The sequence below is a fragment of the Euleptes europaea genome, chromosome 4 (assembly GCF_029931775.1).
Source record: "Euleptes europaea isolate rEulEur1 chromosome 4, rEulEur1.hap1, whole genome shotgun sequence".
Classification (NCBI taxonomy): Eukaryota; Metazoa; Chordata; class Lepidosauria; order Squamata; family Sphaerodactylidae; genus Euleptes; species Euleptes europaea.
In genome coordinates this window covers 63,234,270-63,254,490 of record NC_079315.1, presented here as the reverse complement: position 1 = coordinate 63,254,490, position 20,221 = coordinate 63,234,270, and the positions used below count along the sequence as shown (strand labels likewise).

At 43.1% G+C, this 20,221-nt stretch overlaps 1 protein-coding gene across 1 annotated transcript in view; it reads left to right on the top strand.

Moving 5' to 3' along the window:
• The window catches only part of ADAMTS19 (ADAM metallopeptidase with thrombospondin type 1 motif 19), a 117,961-nt gene that overhangs the window by 18,170 nt on the left and 79,570 nt on the right, over positions 1-20,221 (top strand). The window contains exons 4-6 of the mRNA XM_056848030.1: positions 1,716-1,799; positions 5,704-5,861; positions 8,415-8,458. Coding sequence (XP_056704008.1) covers positions 1,716-1,799; positions 5,704-5,861; positions 8,415-8,458 — 286 coding nt within the window. The remainder of the gene's footprint in view (positions 1-1,715; positions 1,800-5,703; positions 5,862-8,414; positions 8,459-20,221) is intronic.

Sequence of the window (20,221 nt, the reverse complement as noted above, 5' to 3'; positions counted from 1 at the left end):
AGACATCGGATTACGGCCAACATCGGATTATGTGGGACAGTCTTGCAATGGCTGATCTCCTTTCTCCAGGATCAGAGACAGAGGGTGATGCCGGGGAAGATGGTCTCAACACCCTTTGATGTATGGGGTCCCGCAAGAGGCAGTCATCTCCCTGATACTCACCCCTCACCCAGCTAGTCAGGAGTTTTTAGCTGGGTTGCCATCGATATGCAGATGGCACCCAGCTGTATCTGTTGATGGACAGTCGGCAGATACTGTCCCAGGAGACCTGACCAGGTGCCTGGAAGCTGTAGTGGGATGGCTGAAGCAGAGCCACCTGAAATTGAACCCAGTGAAGACCATCCTGGGCTGAGCCAGCATGGTTCAGACCAGGGGATTCAGCTCCCCACTCTTGATAGGGTACAGCTGGTACCAGCTCCCATACCTGTCCCATATGGACCTGGCCAGAGTGATCCATGGAACGGTCACCTCTGATCTGGACTTCTGTAACTCGCTCTATACAGGGTTGCCCTTGAGGTTACTCCAGAAACTGCCACTGATCCAGAATGTGGTGGCATGGGTCCTGATGGGGACCCTATGTAGGGCACATATACAACCTGTGCTCTGCCAGCTGCAGGTTCAGGGTCTTGGTACTTAGCCCTAAATGGCTTGGGACTTTTGTATCTGTGGGACTGCCTCCTCTAGTATATCCACAGAGATATATTACGCTCCTCAGGAAAACCTGCTGTTGGTCCCTGGCCCCAGAACTATCTAGCTGTCATTAACCAGTGCCAGGGCCCTCTTGGCTCTGGCCCTAGCCTGGTGGAATTCTATCTCTAATGCAGTGGTTCCCAACCTTTTTTTGACCAGGGACCACTAGGACTTTTTTGTTCGGTGCAGGGACCCAAGGTTCAAAATAAAAATTCTGAGAATTTGAAAATAAACTTTAATCATAACTGTTAGTTAAACATTAAACTTAGAATAATGTTTGAATATATATATATTATAATAGAGAACTTTTAATTGAAAATATTAATTTATTATGGGTTTATAACTTTGTTTCGCGGACCTTAATTTAGTTCTCACGGACCCCTGGTTGGGAACCAGTGCTCTAATGAGACCCAGGCCTTGCGGAACTTAGCCCAGTTCTGCAGGGTCTGTAAGATGGAGTTGTTCCTCCAGGCATATGGCTGAGGCAGCAACGGCTTGTAGATCAGCTGCCCTCCCTTCCCTTCTCCTTTTTTCCTCCCCTCCCTCCTTTTTCTCCCTTTTTTTTTTTTTTTTGGTTTTCTCTTTCGTTGGTCCCCTTTTCTTTTTCCTTGGTTTTTCTTCTTGTCTCAACCCTTTGGAGGACCTGCGAAATTGTGGGTCATGGTTGGTCATCTGCCTCCGACTGGTTATAAAGCAATTCACCATTAGGAATAATTTAGTATTACAAGTAGTAGGTATGAAATCAGAATGCCATCTTTTAACTTAAATAAGTGACTGTAGTTTTAGTCTATGTTTTATATTATATATTTTATTTTGTATTCATTATTTGTTGGAAGTTGCCCTGAGCCTGTTTGGGTTGGGAAAGGGTGGGATATAAATTAAATTAAAAAATAAAGAACTCCTGTGTTATATCAGGGATACAGAAAATGCAAAGCAAAGACTACACAATTAGAAGTAGATAACCTTCTCTTCATTAATTAATTTTTCTTAGTAATAACTGTTAAATGCTAACTTCTTGTTTTTAGGTGTTTAATCTTTTCCAACACAAGAGCCTTGGAGTTCAAGTGAACCTTCGAGTGACTAAGCTTGTTCTACTTCATGAGACTCCAGTAAGGACATAATGCGTTTTTATTTTATGTGTGAAGTCATCTTAGAATAAACAGAAATATAGATACAGGCGACATTTAGACATTAATGTTATGTCCCCTTTTGCTTTCAAATCAGAAATACGGTCCTACAGTTCTAACTAACAAACAGAACAAACTGAGCAGGGACTCCACCCAATGAGACTAAACTAACACACACTAATAGCAGAGAGGGGAACAGACTGTTCTGCTATAATGTATGCAGTAAGTACACCACAATTACAGAGAGGCTTAAAAACTGCTTGTTTCTATGCTTGCATGTTCCACTTATTCAACCGCTTCCCTCCACGCCTTGCACACAGAGCATGATGAACACTTCCTGGTTTATGAAGCTTTGAATCAAGCTGGACTTTGCTGTGGTGTCAAATGCAGGTGCCTAGGTGAACTGGGGTTGTTTTCTTCCCACAAACCAGAATTCTAAACCTTTGTTTAATTCCAATTTATAATTATGGTTCTTGTGGGAGAAACAAACTCCAGTTCATCCATGCCATCTGCATTTGAACATCATGCATGAATGGGAGCTTGATTCAAAATTTCCCAACCCCAGAAGCTTTCAATTGTACTATATGTGGAAGAGAGGGGGAAGGAACGAGAGAAATGTATGAGCACAGCAACAATCTGTGTTCATGCCTGAGGTGGTCAAACCTCAGTTTGCTGCAACTTCTGACTTCAGTAGTAGGACATGTAGTACTCAGAGCTGCACTTGAAATGCGTGTGTGGGAGGTATGCTTTTTACCGTATATACTCGCGTATAAGCCGAGTTTTTCAGCCCAAAAAAAGGGCTGAAAAAGCCGGCCTCGGCTTATACGCGGGTCAATACGGTAGAGGGGGGAAGGAGGAGGGAGGAGGGAGGGGGAAACTTACCGCCGCCATCTTTTCTCTGCCGGGAGATGCCTCCAGAGCCTCCCTGCGGCCGCGGGGAGGGCGCTCTGCCGCCCCCGCCGCCTTCTCCCGGCCGGGAGAGGCCTCCAGAGCCTCCCTGCGGCCGCGGGGAGGGCGCTCTGCCGCCCCCGCCGCCTTCTCCCGGCCGGGAGAAGGCTTCCAGAGGCCCCCTGCGGCCGCGGGGAGGGCGCTCTGCCGCCCCCGCCGCCTTCTCCCGGCCGGGAGAGGCTTCCAGAGGCCCCCTGCGGCTGCGGGGAGGGCGCTCTGCCGCCCCCGCCGCCTTCTCCCGGCCGGGAGAGGCTTCCAGAGGCCCCCTGCGGCCGCGGGGAGGGCGCTCTGCCGCCCCCGCTGCCTTCTCCCGGCCGGGAGAGGCCTCCAGAGCCTCCCTGCGGCCGCGGGGAGGCTGCTCTGCCGCCCCCGCCGGGCCGCACCACTTCCTGCCGTCAGGAGCGGCCTGGGGGGGGGCCTCCTGCAGCTGCAGGAAGGCCACCCCCGCCGGATTCGCCGCTTCCCGCTGCCAGGAGCCCAGAAGGTAAGTCTGCCGGGGGGGAGGGGTTATAAGCCGACCCTCGGCTTATACACGGGTGCCTAATTTTTCCCCATTTTTGGGGAGAAATTAGGCACCTCGGCTTATACGCGGGTCGGCTTATACACGGGTATATACGATAATAAAGCTTTCAGAAGACATGAAAGGTGGTCCTCTTTTTTGGGAAGGGCAAAAGTGTTCACATTGCCTGATTTATTACTATTATCAAAGCAGCACTCCCTCTCCCAAGACACATAAATCTGGTACAGTTGACAGCTCCGTGTATTCACTGAACACATGACGAAGGAGTGGGTGTGAGTTCACTGGCCCCTTTCCTGCCTCCACACTATCACCTGGTTGTCTGCAGGAGAAACCATATGAAGGAAGTGACTACATGAACTCTCCCTGTGATCTACGACATTTGGAAAACAGCATCAGTGATCACTGTACATATACATAGCCATTTCCTCTACGTAGTAAAACCCTGCAGATGACTAGGTGATCACATGGGGGGGCATGATCACATTCACCCTTCCTATCCACTCATTTGGTGAATGTGTGCAGCTGTCTGTACAGGACTTACCTGTCTTGGGGAAGGGAGGGCAGCTTTAGTGCCCTTTCATTATTTCAGACCAGCCAATCCTTACTTTGAATTAGTTTTATTTGGCCCAGTAATGTAGCTAAAATAGCCCCGTGGCGCAGGGTGGTAAGCTGCAGTACTGCAGCCCAAGCTCTGCTCATGACCTGAGTTCGATCCCAACGGAAGTAGCAGGCTCAAGGTTGACTCAGCCTTCCATCCGTCTGAGGTTGGTAAAATGAGTACCCAGCTTGCTGGGGGTAAAGGGAAGATGACTGGGGAAGGCACTGGCAAACCACCCCGTAAACAAAGTCTGCCTAGAAAATGTCGGGATGTGACATCACCCCATGGGTCAGGAATGACCCGGTGCTTGCACACGGGACCTTTACATTTACCTTTAATGTAGCTAAATCTGATTTGCTACATATTTGTTCCTAGGAAAGAAAACATAGTATGAAATACAGAAATGACTCTAAAGCATACTGTGAATAGGCTCCAAACTGTTCCACAAAGTGTAGCTATTTGGGGGTTGGAGAGATGTTTGAATAGATTATTTTAAAAGGGGATTAGACAAATTCATGGAGGTTAGGGCCATTAGTGGCTATTAGCCATGATGAATAAAGGCCATGCAGAAAACCTCTGAATACCAGTGCCAAAAAGCAACATCAGGGGAAGGCCTTGGCCCCTGTTGTTAGCCCTTCAAAGGAACTGGGTGGCCACTGTGTGTGACAAGATCTTGAAGTGGATGGATGACTAGTCTGATCCACCAGGGCTTTTTTAAAGTTTGCCTGCCAGTTGGTTGTCTCAGCCTTCCTTGTACTGTGTTGGATCCAGTGTCTTATCAGTCCAAGGTGCTGGCGGATGCATTTTTTTTGGCCATGTTGCCATCCCAAGTATCCCTTTTAGATCCTCAGAAAGTTGATTCACAGGGTTGTGGAACCTGTATGGTCAAACAGCCATGGAGATCAAGAGGGTTGAAGTGAGGAGTGGGAAAATTGCTCAGTCTTCCATTAGTGGAGCTCTGCTTGTGGAAGAGGGAGGTGTGGGTAATTTATCTAACTACTTCGTCCTTGTTGTAGCCTCCCTCTAAAAATCTACTGCTGGATGTGCATGCAGGAAACAGCAAAATTCCATGCTTCTTCAGTGACTGATAGCTGAATCAAACCCAGTGTACTGATAAAGTCTTATAATTTTTGTTATTTCTCACTTATGAATTGTGCATGGAAATTCCTATTCCCTTCTTAAGTTATTTTGTGTGCTCTATAATATACACAACACTTTGTGTGACTGGGTTTTCTCAATGCTCTCAGTGTCAGGGGCACCTTGGAATGTGGAATGGAAATTAGTCAGGCAATGTTAACTAGATAATGACCTTGCTTGTTAAAACATAGTGATTGGATAGATGTACAGTACACCCCAAACAGGATATTATTTTAAATCTGATGATAATTTAACCTGCATAAATCTCTAAAAGTGTTTGAATTTTTTTTCTTTGTATAGAGCATTCTGTATATGCATTTTTTAAAAATAACAAAATATGTAACTCGGTTCAAACGGTTCTGTAAACATTACAATTCTGTTTACCAGATCACCTGAAGAAAATCAAAATATTTGGATAATCTAAACTTTCGATAAACACAATCTTTGTGTAGGTTTCAGAAGAGAGAGCATTATTGTGTACATGCAGTGATTTAATGCTGAAGAATGGCCTATAAAAACAACAATTAAATACTGAGATTATGATTGAACAGATATTTAAATGTTTATGTAGAAACAAAGTTTTTTAAATTAATTTACAAATTGTAGTTTTTTTAAATGTTTTTTGTTTTCAAAAAAGAGAATGATATATTTACACAAGAGTAAAATAATATTACAACTTTCAGGCAGACATGTATATTGGACATCATGGTGAAAAAATGCTGGAGAGTTTTTGCAAATGGCAACATGAAGAATTTGGTAAGAAAAATGACATCCATTTAGAGATGTCCACAAGCTGGGGTGAAGATCTGTCGCCAGTTGATGCAGCCATATTAATCACCAGGTGAGTTTCAAATTTTGTTCTCTTTCATTGAAATGGATCTGATGTAAATTTCTACAAGTACTATAATATACATCTAGATCATGGATATCCCCTTTCACTGAGCTATTTGGGACAGCTTCAGATCATTATTCTTGACATTGAATGGAAGAAGCCTTTGTGTTCTTAGGATTTCCATGAAGATGCAAACATAGATGCAAAACATAGAGATGATAATGGAACATAGAGATAATGGCATTTAGGAAAGTTGGAACTTACAAATATAGAGGACCCAAGGCTTTTATACATCAATTTGGGATTCATACAAAAGCTCTCTCTGCCTCAGTTCCTTCTTCCCTTCTGTAATTTTTCCTAAGACTTCTCAAAATTATTTTCTCTTCGCCTATGTGGAGCTCTGACTCACAAAAGCTCATATAGAAATAAATGTTTTTAGTCTTTAAGGTACCACTAGAATTTTGTTTTATTTATACATCAACTCAGACAGAACTGTAGTTATAGGAAGCAAGTTTATGTACAGGAATAACGTGTTCTTAATGCTTCGCCTCTGTCAGATGTTCTATACCAGTTACAGTGTTGGAAGAGGGTTGCTGGTCCTCTATTTAAAAAACAGGGGAATAAGGGGAAAAGGATCAAATCAATTTTTACTTCCGAGCATTACACAGTCAAAACTAGGTCAAAATAACATCAGTCGTCTTAAACATATAACCATTGTTTTAGACACTTGTTAAATAGTTTCTAGAATAATTTTTTGAACTCCTTATTTTTAATAAGTATTCATGGCATGTGAGTAATCATAAGTATTCATGGCATGTGAGTAATGATCATATAAAGGTTGCCATTTTGTCATGAATTCATCCATTGAATTCATTTTCAGCAGGTGAGTTAATCTAGCTATTATTGTAAAGTGAAACAGTTTACTGCTCCATTCTGTAAAGCTGGTATTATGTTGGATTTCCAATAGCTAGCATAGACTATTCTAGCAGCAGAAGTTGCGTATTGGTAAAGATTATCCTCTTATTCTTATAATACATAATAATATTAATGACATCATGTAGGTATATTAGGTTTTCATAAAATTAACATACAATGGATCCCAAGTACCAAATTGCAAATATATATAGTCAACATAGTGGTTTATTAAGCAATTACATTTAAATATATTTACATCTCATTTTTACTTATCAAATATCTATATCTAAAAGTGATGTATGCTCTCCATCTGCAGATACCTAAATCCATGGATTGGGGCCATACCATTGCTAAACAGATTTTTCTGCAAACTTGGAGAGTCCTCCAAGTTTGCAGAAAAATCTGAAATGTTTAAAAAATACATTGGGGGGTTAAATTCCCTCCAAATTAAAAAAAAAGTGTTGTTTGTGCATATGCTGACAATAAACTTACCAGTAGAATTGCCAGTGGCTGCAACAGGGAGCCACTCCAGGTCCAGCCATGGCATACGGCAGTAGCCATTCTGGGCCCTGACGCCATGGCGGAAGACACTGGGAGCCACTATGAGCCCAGCTGCAGTGGTGGTGGATGCTGGGAGAGGCTTGAGACCCAGCCATTGCAGTGGTGGATGCTGGAACAGGCTCTGGGCTTAGCCACTGTGAGGGCACATGCCAGGAGAGGCTCTGGGCCCAGCTGCTGCAGTGGTAGAGACCAGGAGAGATTCTGGGCCTGTCTGCCATGGTGGAGGGCACCAGGGGCTGCTCCAGTCTTGGAGTGCCTCCCAGGCATTACCACTGCCACCACCAGGCTCAAAGGTGGGCAGTGGGGCCTGGAGCTGCACCAGGCTCGGCAATGGGGGGGGGAGATGGGATCCCCCTCCAAGTCTTGTGAGCCCCCACTTGTATTTATTTATAACCCATGCCTTAATAAAGGTGCCTAAAGAAGCTGTGTAAGAACTGTGAGTTGTCAATGCCATTAACTTTTTCATTTCCTTTTGTAGTGGTATCTATCATTATGGTGTTCTAAACATATACATAGGACTGGATTCAATGACTCCTTTTTATTAAGGGAGAAGTCTTTCTCTGCCATAGCAGGGCTCCTCACAGTGGAAGGGAGTCATTGGATCTAGCATATTATCTTGTTTTAAAGGCTTTAAAAAGTTTGTCCTTTAATTTTTAACCAGCTTACTAAATTTCCCCCTCACAATTTAAAATATGTCAATTTTATCTCAGATTGATAATGTTCTTTGTATTAAAGAAATGATGGCAGGCATAATTTTCACTTCAGTGAGAGAGGGGAGAGAATAATTTTGGCAGACTGGTAGATTTCAACTAATAGCAAGGGGTAAATAATTAAGTTAATTACAATCCTGACTCCACTTATGCTTTGTATGGAAAAAAAATGTTGTTACCTGAGTGACTCAACTAAGTGGTTTAAATGTAAAGAGTTATTGTTAATTTCAGATGCTTGTGCACTATGTTCTTTTTAGGTAGAAGAGTCCTGTCATTTATTAAGCCATTAACATTTGTCAAAATAGGTCACACAACCATTAGTGTTCCAGCAGCAATATTTTTATAAAGGTTTGTCTTTTCTCTCCTCCAATTTTAGGAAGGATTTCTGTGTACATAAAGATGAACCATGTGATACTGTTGGTAAGTACATTCATGAAACAAAACAACAGTATTGATTATAGAGTCTTTGAAATGGGGTATTGCAGACAAGGAATTAAGGTTACATATAACATGGTTCACAAATCAGATATTGATATCTGATGAAGGCAGCTTTGACTCTTGAAAGGTCATACCCCAAAAATCATACCCCCCAAATATTGTTGGTCTCTAAGGTGTTGCTGGAGTATGCTGGTCTAGGCTGTTTGGTTTGCAGGGTCATAAATATTAATGAGAAATGTAAACACTGTGGAACTCAGATAACTGGAGAATGTAAAATAGGAGTACAAATTCATCTAAGGATTCTGTGGATCATCCTGGATTCTAGCCCATGTGAGGCTCGCTGTATTCCATATTTACCATAGGACCTCCATGAAAATAAAAAATAGAGATATTTTGTTATTTATAATGCTTAAGCTCAGAAATCAGATATTTGCCTTCCATTTAATTTTTTTTGTTAGATGATCCTTGTTATTGTAAGAGACTATTCATGCTTGCTTGTTAAATTCAGATCACTTAAAAATAACAACTGTTTAGTGTAACTTTTTAAAATATATTTTAATTGATGTTTTAATCCACTCTAGAATGAAGTGACATGGTGAAAGTAGTTTTATATATCTGATAATGTCTAATTTGACTCAGAGTGCAATCCTGAAGGGGGGGAATCGGCATAGGAGCTGGCATAAACCCGTGCTGACATAAGTGCCCAGTTATCCCAGGGTAAGGGTCACTTACGCTGGCACAGGGGGCATTCGTGCTGGTGCCAGTAAGCCATGCCTCGGGGCTCCGCCACTGGTGCAACCATGCTGTGAGCGAAATCCTGGAAGTGAAGCCCACTATGGGATAGTGGGGATCCACTATTATCTAATTCAGCATCTCAGGGTTTTTTTTATAAAGTTTGTTTGTAAGATTACATTTCATATTAGAAAGTTGAATTTGAAATTTGAATAGTTCATTGGTAAAGGTAAGACAAAAGGAAAACAAGTCTAAGGTAACAAATCTTCACACAATGTATTTATGGAGAAAAGAAATAGAACATTCCAGGAATGTTTAATGTGCTATAAATTATAGTCTCTGCCAAAACAAGTTAAGAGAAAAAATGCTGAAGTAATGTCCACAGAACAATTTACAGCTGTTCAGAGTTTACAAAGTTTGAAACACCATAAACTGCCTCATATTCATATTCAAGAAAGAGAGGCAATTAATAACAACATTAATGTTCTTCAGTATTCTAGTTATTCTGATTATTTGCAACTCTATGAGAGCTCCTGAAAGTCATCTAAAACATGTGCTAGAAAAGATTTATATAATATTTACTTCAAATAAAACCCCATTAAGTTCAATTGAACTAATTAATCGTGTTTAATTTTCTGTTGAAATCAGTAAACTTTAAAAGTGCTTTACTTTTGAATTATACCCAAACTGTGGGATTTACAGTGCAGTCCTAAACAGAATTCTATCCTGTTACATCTCGATTGGAAAGCACCAGGCTTTTCCTTTCTTTATAGGAAAGGCACTGCAACCCCTTGTCATCTTGGTTGCCCTCTTTGGTAGGGCTGTGGATTCGATTCCATCCGACAAGAAAAACAGCCAAATTTTCCCTGATTCGGTGGTTTCTACTTTGGATAGAACTGAAGTAAAAAAAGGCGGGAAAACGATGAACTGAACTCAGCGAGTTCAGGTGGACTTCGGATAAATTCGTACAAGTTCGGCGCCCCCAAAGCAGCATTCTCCCATGGCCAATCGGTAGCCAAGCTGGGTCTTCTTCTGACCAATCAGTCGGGGATGAGTGTGTGAGCCCAGGGGGAGAGAGAGAGAGAGAGAGAGAGAGTCTGTTTGTGTGTGAGAGAGATCCCCGTGGGTGTGTGTGTGTGTGTGCACATTCACAACTTTCCGTGGCTCCGGGGGGCATTTTTGGAGGTAGAGGTCCCAAACTTTCAGTGTAGCTTGAGGGGACCCTTCTTGCAAGAACCCCCAAGTTTTATAAAGATTGGGTCAGGGGGTCCCAAGATATGGGGCCTGGAAGGGGTCCCCCTAAAATCTCTAATTGGAATAAAGGCATTAAAAACACATTCGTGGCTTTCCATGGCTCCGGGGGGGGGGCATTTTTAGAGGTCCCAAACCTTTGGGGTAGCTTGGAGGGATCCCACTTGCAAGAACCTACAAGTTTTGTAAAGATTGGGTCAGGGCCCCCCGAGTTATGCGCCCCCCCCAATTGGAATAAAGCCATTAAAACACATTCGTGGCTTTCCACGGCTCTGGGGGGTCATTTTTGGAGGTAGAGGTCCCAAACTTTCAGTGTAGCTTGAGGGGATCTTCTTGGAAGAACCCCCAAGTTTTGTAAAGATTGGGTCAGGGACCCTCGAGTTATGTGGTCCCCCCATCCACCCATTGGAATGATTGGGAGCAGGCGATCCTTAATGTGCATCTAGAGAGAGGCAAATCCAAGGCAAAACCTCCCGTGCATAAATGGCCAGAGAGAGTCTGTGTGTGTGAGTCTGCTAGAATCGTATTGGATTACTCCTTAGTCCTGACTCCCAGTCCCTTCTCCTGATGGAAGAGAAGAAGGCATCCACAGTAAGACCCATTTTGGGGCTTCTCTCTATAACTTTTTCCCTCTGTGTGTGTATTTAGGGGGGGGAGATTCTCTATCTCTCTCTCTCTCTCTCTCTCTCTCTCTGTGTGTGTGGGGGGAAGCCAAAGAGGGGTGGGTTTACCTGTTCTGCTAGGGGGTGGACTCGATTGCCTCTGTGTGGGACTGTCCTTTCTGCTGTTTTCACCGGTTGCCAACTTCGTCTGGAGTTAACTGTGGGTTAATATAGTCTCTCTCTGGCTGGCTCTTATTGTTTCCAATGGGCTGTGCAGCCGCTCCTGTTGTTTATAATGGGCTAGCCTGTCATTCGTTTTAGTACATCCCGTGTCAGTGAGTCTCTGTCTTGCCCGTTCTTTTTTTTTCGTTTGGAATTTGTGTCTTCTGGTTGGGGGGGCTGTTCTGCTGGGGGGGCTTGATTGCCTCTGTGAAGTGTGATTGGGGGGGTTACCTGCCCTGAGGGGGGCTTGATCTCTTTGTGAGTGGAAAGCCTTGAGTGTGTTTTTAATGGCTTTATTCCAATGGGCAGATTGGGGGGACTCCTTCCGGGCCCCATATCTTGGGACCCCCTGACCCAATCTTTACAAAACTTGAGGGTTTTTGCAAGAAGGCTTCCCTCAAGCTACACTAAATGTTTGGGACCTCTACCTCCAAAAATGCCCCCCCCCCTGGAGCCGTGGAAAGCCACTAATGTGTTTTAATGGCTTTATTCCAATTGGCAATTTTGGGGGGACCCCTTCCAGGCCCCATATCTCAGGACCCCCTGACCCAATCTTTACAAAACTTGGGTGTTCATGCAACAAGGGTTCCCTCAAGCTACACTGAAAGTTTGGGACCTCTACCTCCAAAAATGCCCCCCCTGGATCCGTGGAAAGTTGTGAATGTGTTTTTAATGCCTTTTGTTCCAATTTGCGATTTTGGGGGGACCCCTTCCGGGCCCCATATCTTGGGACCCCCTGACCCAATCTTTACAAAACTTGGGGGTTCTTGCAAGAAGGGTCCCCTGAAGCTACACTGAAAGTTTGGGATCTCTACCTCCAAAAATGCCCCCCCCAGAGCCATGGAAAGCCGTGAATGTGTTTTTAATGGCTTTAAATGGCCCAATTTATTTGCGACCTCCGAACTTAGTGCCGAATTCCATGGATCCAAATCGGGAGAGTTTGGACTTCGGCATTTCCTGAATAAAAACAGGCTGAATTTTGCCGAATCTGAATTTTACTGAATTTTTTTTTCAACAGCCCTACTTTTTGGTACTTTCTCCATCTCTGCAATACCTTTCTTAAGAAGAAGAGGGAGGACTTGGCAACCCTATTGGTGAATAAAGTGTAACAGGGAAGTTGCTTGTAATGCTTCCCCTCCTCAATCTCCTGATCTTTATTAGAAATGGAACTATTGATGTCCAGCTTCATTAGAAAATAGTGATATCTTAAGAATGCCAAGACATACAGAAGATGAGTTTATAGTGTGTGGTGTGTGTGTGTGTGGTGTCTGGAAATAAAATTGGATGGATACATTTTATGTTCTTTATGTCAGGTTTCTCCCTGCATACAGTCCTAACATAATATTGTCAAAGACTTTCACGGTCAGAGTTCATCAGTTCTTGTAGGTTATCTGGGCTGTGTGACCGTGGTCTTGGTATTTTCTTTCATGACTTTTCGCCAGCAGCTGTGGCAGGCATCTTCAGAGGAGTAACACTGAAGGACAGTGTCTCTTTGACTTGCCTGTCCCCTTCTGTTGCCATCTTCCTTTAGCGGGTGAAGACTTCTTTTGTCTGCCATTCCCTCAGTGATATTCCTTCCTGCCCTGTGTTTTAAATTGTTTTTTTGTATATTTTTGTATGTGTATTTAGCTTGGTATTAATTTTGTTTGGTTTCAATGGTTATTGAAATATAGGTTTCTAATCTGTTAACTACTTTGGTAGCCTTGATGAGGGCAGAATTAACTGATAAAAGAATGTTTCCTGTAAGAAGTCTGGATAAACCACAGAAATCTACCCATTTAGAGTATCCCACCATTGAAAAGAGACTTAAATGTTATCACGAAAAGCATCCTTTATTAGTAAAGGGAGGTACTTTGGATAATAAGTGGATAAACATTCAAAGCAGACTTCATCCTGTTGCTTACTTAGGCTGCTGTTGAGGAGTCAGTTTTATGTTTACACTTAGATGTAATTCCTACTAAACTCATTGAGTGTTATCTCCAAATAAACATTTGAAGGTTCAGGTTTATATCTTTAGTGGTGTTTCTTGTTCTGGTATACAAACATAATGATTAACTTTTCTTTCTACCTTCTCTCATATTTTTTAAAAAGTATCAGTGGAACGCAGCCACTGATCTAAGAAAAGATAGTTTAGGAGGAAAGTGTGTTAATTTGTAATTATGTAGAAAATCCATACAATTGACTGGAGAAGCTTTAACCACTACAGAAGTTCAATTGTGCACTTTTTTCCTTGTGGATTTAATCTTGGAACCATTCCAGCTGTGTTAATAAGCCACAGGAAGAAGTAGAGAACATATATATATATATTTAAAGAAACACTTTCTCTTACCTAATGCTGTGATGGCTAAGCAGGAACAGGTGCTCATTTGAAGCCAATTTCTTTTTAACATATGAAATTAATGACAAAGGACACAACTTGAAACTAGTTCACGACTGTTAGTTGGCTGATTTACGTTCAGTAGCTTATATTTGATGTGGCTTTCAAACCCAAGGTCAACTTTGTTTCAGTGGGGAATAAAGTAATAAAACACTAATTTCATTTGCTTGCATCTAGAGTCAAAAAGGAAATTTCATCCAAAAGTATGAGTAAAATTTAAATGTCAAAAGTGCCCTGCTGATTTCAGTAGTTAAAAGGGTACACTATGAATACCAATGAGCTAATTTTGCATATTTCATGAATATTAATGAGGTATGACCACGCCCCCTCTCATGTCACAGAAAGTGACATTAGATGGTCACACCCACCACCAGAAGTGGGTACGCATTGAATACTAATGAGCTACTTTGCATAATTCATGGATATTCATGAGGTTTAATGAATATCAATGAGGTGTGACCATCCCCCTTCTGCATCACCGGAAGTGATGTAAGCTAGCCACTCCCACACTGCCATGTCACCGGATATGATGTGCACATGAACATATGCGGCCCCACCCCACACAACAGCGGAAGTGACATTGCCAGGCCATACCCCCTCCCATGACAACACCGGAAGTGAACTTACCAGGCACCTCCCTTCAACGTCAATGGGTGACCTTTCTCTTGCACCGCCCACCTCTGTGGCATTGAACTTCCTCCAGCGCTTCCCCGCCCCTGAAAGGAGCTATTCACCAGTGGGAAGGGGTGAAGGCCACCATGTGACCACATCTAGCAACATGCCCCACCACCCCTGACATATCATAAAGGGACAGGGACCCACTCTGCCTCCCACCCAGGGGTGCTTTTAAGGAAAGAAGCCATTTCTGTTAGCAGACACGTGCTCACACTCTTGGGGAGAACATGGAAACTCCGGGCCAGTGTCTGGAATTTTTCAGCCCTCCACTTATGGTGAGACCAGGTTTTAAAAGACCTTATCTCAGTTGGTCTGATGCGGAAGATTTTGTGCCTAAGAAGCTCCAATTTTCCTCGATGGAACTTGATGATGAGACACGAACTAGTTTCACCAATGGGGCAGGAGAAGACGTCGTTCCACAGCCTGAAATGGAAGATTCTCAGATAATGGCCGCTGTAGAAGAATTGTGTCCAGATTCCCAGCCTCTGTTTCCATCATGGATTTCCCGAACACAGGTAATTTAAGAGAGATGGAGGGAGTGGTGGTGGTGGCAGGAGGCAGAGATGGATACAATACAATCTATGCACAGAGCTTTTGAGTGAAAAATATGCTATTTATGTTGTAGGAACCCATAGTAATTAGTTCCAGTATTGAAACACTGCCTGAAATTGAATATTGCCAATTGCCTGAAGTCCTACCAGAATTGTGCCCAGATGGCCAGTCTTTATTTCCATTATCAGGGCTCTCCCAAACACAGGTAATTTAAGAGAGAGAGAGATGGAAAGGGTGTGGGTGGTGGCACAGAGCTTTGGGGGTAAAATATGCTATTTATTTTGTAGGAAACCAGTAATGCAGCAGCAGACATGGTTCCACTGCCTGAAATTGAAGATTACCTGATGCTTGAAGCTCTAGCAGAACTGTGCCCAGAGCCCCAGGACCTGATTTCAACAGAGAGCGGGCAGACACAGGTAATTTAAAAGAGAGAAAGAGAGATGGAAAGGGGGGACAGATCTGTATACAGTACAATCTATGCAGAGAGCTTTTGAGTAATACATGATATTTATTTTTAGGACCCAACAGCCAGTGCACCTGAATCTTCAGAGAAATGGACCAATGCTATTCCAGCAAAGGGCATTCCTCTGTAGCTATTGGGATGACTCAGGCTGAGAGACTGGCCGCCATGAAAAGCTATTTGCGCTTACAAATTGATGAGGCTATAGACTTTATTCCTCCTCAAACGCAAAGAGGCCATGAAGAGCATTATCGAAGCTACAGTATATGCTGTTTTGAAACATTGTATTAAGGAATTTCTGTGTGAATCTTGTGAAGGATGTGTCCTTCAACAGCCAGGGCAAGAAACCCATGACTGTCTGACATGGCCTGTGAAAATGGTGGATCAGAAAGTGAAATTTGTCTGTGATGAAATATGCGCCTCTCCTATTATCCTGCTTGTAACATCATTAGCCTATTCTTTTCAATGTCTGATCTTCACACAGGAAAATATGGACCAAATTTTCAACTTGTTAAATAGAGTGGGCTTTGCATTAGATTCCCAGAGGGCTCTTAAAATTATTTTGAAAGGCAGTGATAAAAGAATGTTACATGTTCAAGGCTACATTAAAGATAAACATAAGTCCTTTATATCAACAGGCAAAATAAATAAAATGTACAGTGTTACAGCATGTAATTTTGAGGAGGGGGAGATTGCAATGCCTTTTGGTTTTCTGTAAAAAACAAACTTTAAATAAAGGAATCATGATGATGATGAAATTCAGTGCTGTTTTTCCCCAGACATGCCCGATTGGGGGAATGGGGGTATATAGTTAATTTAAAATGGGAGACTCACCATTTTTCAGCAGGTCATGTGCTTGTAGAGAGAGGTATGCCAGCATGATGCTGCTATAATGGGTGGGGGATAGTTAATTTAAATTGGGAAACTTACCATTTTCAGCAGACCATGTGCTTGTACAGAGAGAGATGCAACCATAATCGAAGAAGGGGTGGTGGTGGATAGGGAAGGGTACTTTGTACATGTGTTTCATTGGTTACAAAGCATCATATGGTTAAAGTAGCCAATCATGAAGCTGCTTTAAAACACCCAAAAGATTGGTCAGAAAGCACCATGTGATTAAATTAACCAATCATGAAGCCTCTTTAAAACACAGAAGAGGCAGCAATTTAAAAAGATTGGTAAGAAAGCACTGCATGATTACATTAGCCAATCATGAAGCTTCCAGCCGTTTCGGAAAGATTAGTATAGGTGGGGCATGGTCCATTTGGAAAGCACATGTTCAGGAAGATGGAGGAGGAGGCCAGATCTCTTACCCTTGTAAGTAACTCAGACATTTTTTGCGCATTGTTGAGGGGGAGAAGGGTGGAGGAGGGGGGAAGGGGCCTTATTCCATTGAAAGAATGGGGGCTTTGTCACATTTTCACAAATGTAATGGGTAGCTGGTAATTGCAAACTAGCCTGGTTTTTAAATATCTGTTTTTCAATTATAGAGGGAAAACTAAATAATGCTGTGGCTGAAGGAAAGCCCACAAAACAATGAGGTAACAATCAGTATTCTTACTCTGTTTACAGAAACGGTTCAAGGAGGGAAATTTATTTTCATTGCTTTTGTTTCTATTAGAGCAAGAGTTTCCTAAAAGAGCTCGCAGCCCTGCAAAGTCAGAGGCCTCTTGTAAATCTACGAGCAGACCCACAAAGCATTACAAATATCAGTGGGGAAAAACTAAACACTATGTCCACAGGTATCTGTTGTATATTTCTTTGCTCTGCAGCTTGTCATGAGTCAGCCTGCAGAGACCTCCTCTGATGAAGGGGAAATAGAAGCCAGAACAGAGGGACATCCTCAGGCAGAGGTCCCACAGGAACAACCACAGGGCCTACAGCCTGCCAGAATAGAGAATAGAGCCAAAGTCAGGAGATGACTCACCATGCTTGCAGCCTGCCAGTTCAAGGACTCTGGTTGGACCTGACACCTTGCAACATGCAGTGTCTCCAGAGGCCTCTCCAAGGCCACTGGAGCAGAGAAGAAAACAGGTCCGTCTGCCAATGCAGCAGAGACGGAAGAGTGCTAGGCTGAAGGTTTTACAGAGGAACCTCCTCAGTAGCAGTGATGAGAAAGAGCAGGGCTGAAGCACCACCTGTGAACTCAGCCTCATCAGTATCAACTGGCTCTGCTACAGCAGCAGCAGAAGTTATTTAAGCCATCATTTAGGCTTGGCTGTTGTGCAAGCAACATGTCACCAACCTCCTTGTGTACCGGCCTTGTTTCCCTGCTATACTTTGGATTCCTGGTATCCTGACTCCTTGGACTGACTTTGACTAACGCCTCGGACTTCCCTTGCCAGTATTGAGATCTTGGACTTTGCCTGAACTGTGAATGACCTTGGACTGTTCCCCAGACTACACTTCCAGCTTCCAGCCCTCGCTCCTTGCCTGCAGCACGACACAGCTTGAGGAATGTGTTAAGTTAGCACTAATGTTTGTGTGCTGCAAGGGGGGAAGGAAGGGGGTAGGAGAGAGAGAGAGGAAGAAGCATGTCCATGCCTGTTCCATTGAAAGAAGGGTGATGTAGTTATTTTAAATGGGAAATTTATTTTCATTCTTTTTATTTCTATAGAGCAAGACAATCCTAAAAGAGCTTCCGGCTTCCTACAACAGAGCGCTGGTCGAAGCCAACAGCCTGGAGTCTCTTGTGAATCTACTGGCAACCCCACAAAGCCACACAACCAGCCGCAGACCTCTATGAAAGGAGCATCAAAACCTCTTAAGGCGAAAGCATGCGGTAAATCAAAAATAACACACACAGACACCATGGGCTGTAAATGCAAACAAAAGGGGGATGGATCTGCACCCCCCACAGAAAGAAACAGAAAATGGACAATACTAACCTGATTGCTGCTGTGAACACCATATGTGAAAGTTTTAAAGCTCAGTTGGTAGCAGTATTTCAGAACTTTGTAAATCCTATGGTGGTCAGGCAAAGGGGTGCAGGGTGGGTCAGCGGGCATTGGTATGCACAACAAAGGAAAACCAAACGTTTAAAACTGAAAAACTTATGGCAAAGAGTTATTAAGAAACGTCTAAATAATGCTAAATTGGTTAAATCATGGCGAAAAAGAAGTGAATCTCTCTAAAGTTCCTTAGCAAGGTTAAAAAGTCTAAGAGACCAAAAGAGAGTGCAGCTGATGGCCACCCCTCCGCGCTCCCATTTTGGCAAATAACACAGTTGTGCAACAGGTATGTGATTCCCCTGGAGAGGGGCCATCCACAGCCCTTTAGGCAAATAACACAGTTGTGCACCCGGTATTAGGTTCTCCTGGAGAGGGGCAATCCACATCCCTTTTGGCAAATGACACCTCGGTGCCCCCTTTATGTGATTCCTTGAAGAAAACCCCTTAGATCTACCCTCACAAGAATCGCCCCCTTCCCCCAATCTGTCAAGTGTTTACCTAGAAAGGGAAGGCCATTGGGAACGGCAATTGCAGCACCTGCCAATGGATCAATATGTAGAAATGTTCAGATTTGTGAACTTGGAACAGGTGACCCACCCTTTGCAAGCACAGGAGGCTGTTCGCCAATCTCTTCAGGGGCTTCTCAATGAGTTGAGGGGTAGAGTCCACGAGGGTGATTTAGTCCAGCTCCACCTCCAGGGAGGTGGTTTAAGTGACCCTCTTTGTTCTGTGAGGAAGCCCATGGGGGATTTCTTTGCAGATGATTTTATTAACCAGATGTCAAACCTTCTGCTGAGTAATGCAGAAATCCATCTTCATGGGTCCCTGCGTTTAGCTATGACGGTTATCAGAAACAGAGGTGGGAGGGCAAGGAGAGTTTAGGCAGTGTCCTCTACAGCACGGTCATTTATAAGAAAATGCACTACTTATTAGATCCAAATCATGCCACTAATAACTGGTGCTTTGGGATAAGTCTCTTGGGAGTCATGTCAAAGGGGTTGGTTACCATCCCAGAACTAGCAGAAAGTGCTCGCCTGCTGTATAGGGAACTGGGGTTTTCTGATGAACAGAAAATATTACTATGTGACGTGGTCACATTTGAAACACATTTAAAGGTTAATATAGGTGTGGTGATCAAGGATGGAAAGGATGGCAAATCTTTACAAGTGGGCCGCCAGTCTACCCCCAAATGCACTTCATCCTCCTCTACGATAATCATTTCTGTGGCATAAAAAATATTAAGGCATTTTTTGGCCAAAGAAATTATTGCACAGTCTGCGGCAATGTTTATAGCCATTCACATTCCTGCACCTGGTATAGATGCCGCTTATGCTTGGAGCCCCAGTGCAATGTGCAGCCGCCGGAGGAAAGGAGCCCTCATTGCAAATTATACCATAAATCCAGAGCCTGCTTAGAAAGGCACAGGTCTCTGGCAAGCATCTGCAAAACTAAAATATTGCCATTCATGTCATGGTTATGCTCCAAAGAATCACACATGCAGGGTTCGGTGGTGTAAGCAGTGTAAGGAGCTAGTTGGCGAAATTAACAGCCATCACTGCTTTATGTCGCCTCTTAAAGAGAGCGAAATAACAGACAAATATATCTTATATGATTTTGAATGTACGCAAGAAACAGGCATACATTTACCAAATTATATTTTTGCAATGTGGGGGGCTGAATGTGATACCTAGGAGTTCAAAGGAACCCATTGTGTTTCAAATTTTGTTAAAAAAATTCATTGATAAAAAATTCCAGGGTTACACTTTTCTAGCCCACAATGCAAAAGGCTATGACAGCTACTTTATCATTAGACAACTGCTGGTCGAAAAGGTAGATGTAAACTGCCTTACACAAGGTGGAAAACTGATGTGTGTTACTGTTAAAAAGCTGAAAATCAGGTTTCTGGACAGTTTAAACTTTTTA